General features: G+C 40.9%; 1 protein-coding gene across 2 annotated transcripts in view; it reads left to right on the top strand.

Annotated features, from left to right (window-relative positions):
- Positions 1-3750: 3750 nt before the first annotated feature.
- The window catches only part of LOC106574411 (rho GTPase-activating protein 6), a 106716-nt gene continuing 100033 nt past the window's right edge, over positions 3751-10433 (top strand). The window contains exon 1 of one of the 2 annotated variants that reach the window (XM_045697644.1): positions 3751-4534. In XM_045697644.1, coding sequence (XP_045553600.1) covers positions 4016-4534 — 519 coding nt within the window. In that variant the 5' untranslated portion in view covers positions 3751-4015. The remainder of the gene's footprint in view (positions 4535-10433) is intronic. The other variant, XM_045697643.1, reaches the window with a different exon arrangement.

The following is a 10433-nucleotide window of genomic DNA, read 5'->3' as shown; positions in this document are numbered from 1 at the left end:
AGTTTATTCGCTGTTAGTCAGCACCGCTACACTAAATAATATTCTCTGGGTGTGCGCCAGCTCATGCTTTTTTATCACATATTGTAAACAAAAACATTTTGATAGGGTTCAGATTGTGAATGTTTACTCAGCTTAATTTTCATTTTTTATTTCATTTCACCTTTATTTAACCATGCAGGCCAGTTCTCATTTACAACAGCGACCTGGCCAAGATAAAGCAAAGCAGTGCGACAAAAACAACACAGAGTTACACATGGGATAAACAATCGTACAGTCAATAACACAATAGAGAAATCTGTATACAGTGTGTGCAAATGAAGTAAGGAGGTAATGCAATAAATAGGCCAATAGTGGCGAAGTAATTACCATTTAGCAATTTACACTGGAGTGATAGATGTGCAGATGAGGATGTGCAGGTAGAAATACAGGTGTGCAAAAGAGCAGAAAAACCAAAACAAATATGGGGCTCATTCTTTTCTAAATTTGGAGACCGAACTAGAACCATTTCAGTTTTCAGATGAAAAAACAGAGAGCGAGAGACTGTGAGAGATAGAGAGACTCTGAAGGAAATCCCTCTTTGTATAGCCTAGCTGCATTTGTGTGTATGATGCCTTGTATGCTCAACCTCTTATCAGTGCCAGTGTGTGTTTTTTTCCATTCTGACTGAAACCATCAGGCTATCTCTGCTGTCACATCTGTCACCACACCGACGTGTGACACGAAGAAGACCTGCATTCACTGTGCAATTCTAATGAGTGACACATTTAGCTCAGTCAACTCACAAGGTCGGGATTATATGTCATAGCCTACTTAATTAGCCTAACACACTACATATGTTTACTGTAGGCCAGAGTAGGTTACTGATGAAGTAGGCTACCTGTTTCTTGCCTTATGGCTAGACAAGTGACAGACTTCTCCAATTATAATGAATTAGAGCAGAACAGTTTCTTTGTTAAATGTCTTTACTTTACAGCCAATTGGACTGCTATTATCTATAAACACATTTTTATAAAAGTGTTTTTTAATTATATTTGGTTTCTCGTGGCTGATGCCCACCAAAGTATATTAGAAACCATTCTACTTGGTCCATTCCCAGCACCCCTCCCATCCTAATGTAACCCCTGCAGGCTGTTTTAGCCCCATTCCTCTATTAATTAAATATGTGGTTTTAACCCTATCATTCCCTAGACCCCAGCAAAAATCGTCTTTTCATTTATCTGACTTTCATTTATCTGCATGTCCAGCCCTTATTATTTAGCCTCACAATTAAGTGTTTAACCATTTCATTTTAGGGACAAACATGGCTATAAGTAGATCACAAAACTATTTGACATAAACAGTTCCATTGAGTTTTATTGACAAATAAAAAAATGGTCCGCCAAAGGCAAAAACCAGATAAATGAATTTATATGAATGAGGTAAGTACAGAAATGGTTTGCTCACAGGGAAATTAATATCCAACTAGTCAGTGACAGCTATGTGGCGTTTGGAGTTTGTGAAACATCATAGGACTACATGTGCGTGTTTGTGAGAGTCGCCGTGATCGTTGTCCCCCTCCCGCGGGACGGTTGAGCTAACATAAGCTAATGTGATTAGCGTGAGGTTGTAAGTAACAAGAATATATCGGACATAGCCATATCCGATATGGGTAGAAAGTTTACGTTCTTGTTAATCTAACCGCACTGTCCAATTTACAGTGGCTATTACAGTGAAAGAATACCATGCTATTGTTTGAGGAGAGTACACAGTTATGAACTTGAACATGTATTAATAAACCAATTAGGCACATTTGGGCAGTCTTGATACAACATTTTGAACAGAAATGCAATGGTTCATTGAATCAGTCTAAAACTCTGCACATACACTGCTGCCATCTAGTGGCCAAAATCTAAATTGCGCCTAACCTGGAATATTACATTTTGGCCTTTCTCTTGCATCTCAAAGATAATAAAAGAAAACTGCATGTTCTTTCTTTGTATTATATTTTACCAGATCTAATGTATTATATTCTCCTACATTAATTTCACATTTCCACAAAGTTCAAAGTGTTTCCTTTCAAATGGTATCAAGAATATGCATATCCTTGCTTCAGGTCCTGAGCTACAGGCTGTTAGATTTGGGAATGACATTTTAGGCGAAAAATGAAAAAAAGGGTTCGATCCTTACACAGACTAATGGTTGGTATCTATGTATCCAGAATAAATAGACGGATCCAATGTTACATTGATGTTTGAAAGGGGTTAGAAGTCCAAAACGTGCCTGCGTTACGGTGGGACTCATTGGGTTAACATGGGGGAGCTCACATGCACATGCATGTGTGATGATGATTTCTATCTCTGGTACACACCAACCATATACTGTGTCTGGTTTTACAACCCCTGCAGCCGGGAGGTAGAGCAGCAATAGATTGCATCTCTCTGACTCCTTTTCACCAATCTCTATACCTCTACTGCACTTTTACCATTTTGTATTTGATTTCACCTTTATTTAACGAGGCAAGCCAGTTAAGAACATATTCTTATTTATAATGAGGGCCTACCCCGGCCAAACGCTAACCCAGATGACGCTGGGCCAATTGTGCACCGCCTTATGGGACTCCCAATTACGGCCGGCTGTGATACAGCCTGGACTCGAACCAGGGTCTGTAGTGACGCCTCTAGCACTGAGATGCAGTGCCTTAGACCGTTGCACCACTCGGGACCCCAAAAAGATAAGGGATGGATAATTGCCTTGCTCGTGTGTGTGCCTGCCTTTCTGTGCACGTTCATTCATGTGTATGTGTGCATGCGTGTGTACCTGCGTGTATGTGTGTGTGTGAAGGTATGGGGAAAATGCTGCATCATGGGAGACTGGAGGAGGGGGTTGCTCTGATAAAGCTGCTTATGAAGCTACACTGCATGACACTGATAACAGCTCAGTCAGATTTGACCAGCCTAAAAACAGACGGGGGGAACGGATGAGATAAAGAGAGAGAGAGATCCACAAAGAATTTGAAAACGCTGGGCCTCCTCCCTTTTGTACTTTAACTATTTGCACATCGCTACAACACTGTATATAGACAAAATATGACATTTGAAATGTCTTTATTATTTTGGAACTTCTGTGCGTGTAATGTTTACTGTTAATTTTGATTGTTAATTTCACTTTTGTTTATTATCTATTTCACTTGCTTTGGCAATGATAACATATGTTTGTTATGCCAATAAAGCCCATTGGCTGCATAGCAGCTAACCCATATATAGCAACATTGTGCCTGACAGTCTTTCTCACGACTTCTGAGAAACTTGTGGTGCGAAAATGCAGAGAGCAAGATAATCAGACCATGATATTTATTTTGAGAGAGTAAGACACAAGCGCCATGTGCCCCAATGTAATGCAAAAATGTGAATTATAGTAGGATAGGCTAGACTATAGGATTCATCCTCATTTATGGATTATGGTTTTAGGTCGATGATTAATCTTTATGCCATGTCCTCAATCGGCCAGCTTTATTTGTGCTTTATTTCAACAAAGTGAAAGTTAGGCTATTCAGCTATATGCCTATACATCACATAGGTACAACATATGTAGGCTATACAATTAATGTATGATACAAACTTGAAAGATGCAGGTAAAGACCTTGTATGCACTGGTTTTGCTAATTGGAGCAACATGAGTGCGCAGTCTTAACGGCCACAGGAGCGCATTGGACGGATTAGAGGAGCGGCAGCGAGGGTCATCAGTTGCGAAACTTCTCTCATCCTGCCGTCCGCTCTGACTACAGTTTGGGAATGAGCTGAGCTGCATGCATAATAACACCGCACAGAGAATTGGATACATTTGCGCGCTGTCTGTCTCTCGCTTTATCTGAAGCAAGGCATTCTGGCGGTGAAACACGTGGACCAAGGGTTCACTATAAGAGTATTTTGATGGGACTTATCTCGTGGTTTGGTTCTTTATGGCGCTCAAACTAAACTTCTGAGAAAAGGGTTTTTTATCAAACGCTGCTGCGTTTGTGCAGAGAGGGGTGATAGAGATGTCATCTGGACAAGGACTACTGAACGTCTTCTCCTGCTCCATTCCAGCCTCCAAAGCCATCTCCAAAAGGAAGTTGCGACAAACTCGAAGCCTGGACCCCGATATTATAAGGAAATGTGCCACAGAGACAGATGGAACCCATGGGGACCGCTTGGGGTTACCGGGTTTGCGCGTTGAGGAGGCAGGTGCGTTTCCATCCTCGCCAAGCTCCCCTGAGCACCCTGTTGCGTTGAAATCAGATCCCCGTTCCAGAAATCTCAGGGTGAAACAATCCCTTTCGTCTTTATCTGGTCCCTCCACACCCTTGGACCTCTCCCCTACATTAAACTTTCCCTTTGACTATGACGTGACTGTGAGGGGCACAAAGCGGAATACCGCGTGGGATTTACCGTTTCTGGTGAGGAGCCCCAGCGTCACTCCAACTGGGAGCACGAACACATTATTCTCACCGCGGAGATGGCTTCAGAAGAAGCAGCAACAGTCCAGTTCTCACGCCTATATAGTTTGGAAGTCGGAGGTAAATATGACGATGCTTGCACTCCACGCAATAAAAAATAAGCCTTCATGGTATTTAAGAGGAATGACATAACGACAACCTACTTTTGTTTTTGAGGATTTACAGTGCCTTCAGAAAGTATTTACACCCGTTGACTTTTTCCCGCATTTAGTTGTGTTACAGCCTGAATTTAACATTGATTAAATTTAGATTTGGTGTCACTGACCTACACACAATATCGCGAATTAGGCTTTTAGAAATGTTTACAAATTAATTAAAAATGAAAAGCTGAAATGTCTTGAGTCAATAAGTATTCAATACCTTTGTTATGGCAAGGTACACACATGCATACGCAGACATTGTGATATTGTTGTATAGTGGTATTAAACATTTTGTGTTGTGGATATGTGGTGGTGTAGGTATGTTATATGATGTACTGTTTTATCATTAGCACATTTAGTCCAAACATAGTTCACTGTTTTATACTTTGTTTTATATGTAATGTGGGTGCGTGCGTTGGTGTGTTTGGACCCCAGGAAGAGTAACTTCGCCCTTGGCTGCAGCTAATGAGGGATCTCTAATAAATAGAAAATACAAATGCAGAAGAAAAATATTCCAAAGCATGTATCCTGATTGCAATAAGGCACTAAAATAAAACTGCAATACAATGTGTATGTTTGGGGCAAAGAGTACCACTCTTCATATTTTTAAGCATGGCGGTGTCCGCATCATGTTATGGATATGCGTGTCATCGGCAAGGACTAGGAAGTTTTTTAGGATAAAAATAAGCAGAATAGACACTGGGAGATACATTTACCTCAACAACCTAAAACACAAGGCCAAACATACACTGGAGTTGCTTACCAAGACGACCTTGAATGTTCCTAAGTGGCCTAGTTACAGTTTTGATTTAAATCGACCTGAAAATCTCGGCAAGACTTATAAATGGCCGTCTAGCAATGATCAGCAATCAACTTGATAGAGCTTGAAGAATGAAAAAAATTATAAATGTGCAAATATTATACAACCCAGGTGTGCAAAGCTCTTAGACTTACCCAGAAAAACTCACAGCTGTAATCGCTGCTAAAGGTGATTCTAACATGTATTGACTCAGGGGTGTGAATAATTATGTAATTGATATATTTCTGTATTTCATTTTCAATAAATGTGCAAAAATGTCTAAAGACATGTTTTCACTTTGTCATCATGGTGTTATTGTGTGTAGATGGGTACAAAAAAGAAGAAGATTTAATCCGTTTTGAATTCAGGCTGTACCACAACAAAATGTGTAACAATTTAAGGGGTATGAAGACTTTCTGAAGGCACTGTATAACGGTCCCGAGTAGGCCTAAAGGTTACATGTGTTTTTATTTCCATTTCTTGTCTTTTGATAATTAGAGATTGTTTGTTTAATATTTTCACAGTTAATAAAGGAGAGAGTGCCTGCAATATTAGGCCTTCCAAATTAAGCGTGCATGTAGCAAGGTCTGCAGAGTGTGTGCAGCAGTCAGACCCATAATGAAATCCTTACAAAAACATACTTGGGACTTATTTTTAGCAGCGGCTTTATTGGCCGCATACTTGGCAGCTGTCCACATGCTCCAGTCTAGTTGAAAGGTATAATGATGTTTTTCCTCCATCTCTTGTGGACTCCCTTGCTATCCGGGATCCTTGGGACGCTCATACCTGAAGTTTAAATTTAAAATGGTTAAGGTAAGGGCTAAAGTTAGGGTTAGGTAAGGGAGCCTGATTTAGGGAGGACGCCTCATAATAATGGCTGGAAAGGAGTTAATGGAATGGCATCAAATACATGGAAACCATGTGTTTGATGTATTTGATGCCATTCCACCGATTCCACTCCAGCCATTACAATGAGCCCACCCTCCCCAATTAAGGCTCCACCAAACTCCTGTGGTTATGGTTAAGGTTAGGGTAAAGCAGGGCTCTCCAACCCTCTTCCTGGAGAGCTACCATCCTGTAGGTTTTCACTCCAACCCTAATATAGCGCACCTGATTCTAATAATTAGCTGGTTGATAAGCTGAATCAGGTGAGTTACAACTGGTGTTGGAGCGAAAACCTACAGGACGATAGCTCTCCAGGAACAGGGTTGGAGAGCTCTAGGGTAAATGGAGGGGTTAAGGTTAGGGTTAGTGTTGGTACGTCCCAAGGATCCCGCTTAGCAATAACCCTGTAATTAAGCTCATGTAGTGATGCTTTGGCAGCACGTGATGACGAGTTTTGATGGCACTGAGTTGGTTCTCAAGAGTGTGAACTGAACTGTCACGGGGTCAAAGACAGACACATGAAAAAAATGAGCTTTCTCACGATTTGCGGACCCCTCCCCATTATGTTGTTGTTCCCCAAACAAGGCAATGGATGTGACATAGACCTATGATTCAGGAAACTCAGTCAGTGTGAATGGTGGGAATTTCCAACAAGCCTGAATGTGAATGAATATAATATAATTGAATAAAATATATATTTAAATCCATTAAACAGAGGCAACAGAAATTATTCCCTTTTTGTGCTGACAGTTAAACTATGGTGACTTTGATGCTCTAGGATGCAGTAGTAGATGCAGTATCTTTCCTGTGACTGGCATTATCCCTTCGAGCTACACTACACAAGTAAGTGGACACCTGCCCGCTGAACATCTTATTCCAAATCATGGGCATTAATATGGAGTTGGTCCCCGCTTTTCTGCTATAACAGTATCCACTCTTCTGGGAAGGCTTTCCACTATATATTGGAACATTGCTGCGGGTACTTGCTTCCATTCAGCCATAAGAGCATTAGTGAGGTCGGGAACTGATTTTGGGCGATTAGGCCTGGCTCGCAGTTGGCGTTCCAATTAATCCCAAAGGTGTTTGATGGGGTTGAGTTCAGGGCTCTTTGCAGGCCATTCAAGTTCTTCCACACCGATCTTGACAAATCATTTCTGTATGGATTTCGCTTTGTACATGGGGGAATTTTCATGCTGGAACAGGAAAGGGCCTTCCCCAAAGTGTTGCCACAAATTTGGAAACACAGCATCGTCTAGAATGTCATTGTATGCTGTTGTGTTAATATTTCCCTTCACTGGAACTAAGGGGCCTAGCCCGAACCATGAAAAACAGCCCCAGACCATTATTCTTCCTCCAACAAACTTTACAGTTGGCACAATGCAATCGGGCAGGTATCGTTCTCCTGGCATCCGCTAAACCCAGGTTTGTCCGTCGGACTTCCAGATGGTGAAGCGTGATTCATCACTCCAGAGAACGTGTTTCAATTGCTCCAGAGTCCAATGGTGGCGATCAGCACTCGGTGGTCCTGTTCTGCTTGTGTGGCATACGACTTCGCGGCTGAGCCGTTGTTTCTCCCAGACATTTCCACTTCACAATAACAGCACTTACAGTTGACCGGGGCAGCTCTAGCAGGGCAGAAATTTGTTGGAAAGGTGGCATCTTATGACGGTGCCACGTTGTTTCAAATACTCACTTCCAAAACCAGCATTTCAGGTTTACTGGGTTTGTCAGGTATATGGCAACAGAAAGGACAGGTAGTTCATCATTACCAGAGGTTCTAAACTAGTTGACATCAACAGCATATGATGTAACATATAAAGTATTTTGGGTCTCTGATTCAGTTAGGGTGATGAAAAGTGTGTTTGATCTGCTATCTAATATCTCTAGAAGGCTCCTTTGAAGTCTACAATCAATCGTCTACCTGGGTGTAATTGGGTGTTGCCTCCTTGGGTGTGTAATTTCCCATCCCAAATTCAACCAATCAATCAAATGTATTTATCAAACCCTTTTTACATCAGCAGATGTCACAAAGTGCTTATACAGAAACCCAGCCTAAAACCACAAGGGCACCGATTGCGAGTACAGGGAACATTAATTGCATACCGAAAGTGGCAAAGGTGGTTTGGGATTTATGGTTTTTGGATCACTCCAAAGTCCAACATATTATACACTAACAAGTTTGTAACTCTGTTTTTGGATGTCCTACCACTGCATACATGATGTATCATTGAGATAAAGCAGGGTTGCTTCTTCTCCACATTATTCATACGGTAGTGGTATCCCACTAGTCTATTCCTACAGACACTGGCAAGCACAGCTAATGGAATCATGCTGTAGTGTTTTCCGTTTTTTCCAACATGCATTTGTCATATCATATTTTGTTTTGTAGCTTGCTTATCTTGTCATAAATTGCCATTTGACAGTCTATCTTTGGATTCCCTTCGTGGGTGTTGGATGTTGATTAGTGGGTGTTGATTCTGCATTGATTCTGTGTCAGATAGGCCTAATGAAATCACAAGATACCGAATGGAACATTTCGACCAACTACTCAGCTAAGAGATTCAGAGTAAAGTAATTATTATTTTCCAATGTGATCCACGAACAGGAAGTGAAACCAGTTAGTTGACGTTTGTGAGGAACTAGAAGGTTTACATTCAGGAACTATTTTTGGACATCACTTATATTAATGGTCTAAGAGTGAACAAGTGGAAAGAAGACAAAGGGGGAAGAGAAGGAGAAAAGCAGTAGCTAGGGTGTCTTAGTTTATCTTATTGAGTCCTACTAAAGGCGCCAGCTTGAAGCTTCAGTCAGGCTATAACAAGAAAAGTCCATTACTGGACATACTGTATGTTTACTCTTTATGTTCCGCTGTTGCTAAGTAGCCCTTAGACTCATCCAGGCTTATATTACTTAATTTAATGCACATTCTGTACAGTATAGCATATGAAGAGTTTATTTCCAATATGCTATATCCACCTATTTTTCACATTTGTGTTTTTCATCAGAAATGATTGCTAATGGGTGCCTTCACGTGTGTGTATAATATATTACTGTTCTCAAATGTTCAATTCATAGATTTTAGATGTGTATAAGAAATTGTTTTATTTTTGGCAAAACGCTATATATCCATTGTTTATCTAGAATGGAATGTTCGTATCCTGTCTATTTGACTGTGATATGTGGTCGTCTCACCTAGCTATCTTAAGATGAATGCACTTACTGTAAGTCACACTTACTGTAAGTCGCATCTGCTAAATGACTAAAATGTCAAATGTAAATGTTTTACATAAAAAATGTCATATTACTGTATTTAATGATATATCAACAACAACAAAAATGATATATATTTTAAATATTGATGTCAATTTCTTTTGTCTTATGTGTTACATTTGACTGTGTAAACATAGTAAAACTACTTATTTATCTGAGAGTGATGCGGATATGTAGCATTTAGAAAAAAATATGATTATTTCTCCCTCTGAAATGAAACCAAATACTGCACGTCTGCCAGTGAACAACCCCATGCCATGAAAAAAACACACCAATCTCTTTTATAATTTCTTAAAACAATATCAATCAAATTCAATCAAATGCATTTATAAAACCCTTCTTACATCAGCTGATGTCACAAAGTGCTGTACAGAAACCCAGCCTAAAACACAGAACAGCAAGCAATGCACGGTGGCTAGGAAAAACTCCCTTGAAAGGCCGGAACCTAGGAAGAAACCTATAGAGGAACCAGGCTATGAGGGGTGGTCTGTCCTCTTCTGGCTGTGCCGGGGGGAGATTATAACAGAACATGGCCAAGAGGGTCAAATAATAATAATCACAGTGGTTGTAGAGGGTGCAACAGGTCAGCACCTTAGGAGTAAATGTCAGTTGGCTTTACATAGCAAATCATTCAGAGTATCTCTACCGCTCCTGCTGCCTCTAGAGAGTTGAAAACAGCAGGTCTGGGACAAGGTAGCATGTCCGGTGAACAGGTCAGGGTTTCATAGCCGCAGGCAGAACAGTTGAAACTGGAGCAGCAGCACGACCAGGTGGACTGGGGACTGCAAGGAGTCATCAGGCCAGGTAGTCATGAGACTTGGTCCTAGGGCTCAGGGCCTCAGAGAGAGAGAGAGAGAGAGAGAGA

Source organism: Salmo salar, chromosome ssa16, assembly GCF_905237065.1.
Source record: "Salmo salar chromosome ssa16, Ssal_v3.1, whole genome shotgun sequence".
NCBI classification, from domain to species: domain Eukaryota; kingdom Metazoa; phylum Chordata; class Actinopteri; order Salmoniformes; family Salmonidae; genus Salmo; species Salmo salar.
This window is presented reverse-complemented; position numbering and strand designations above follow the sequence as displayed.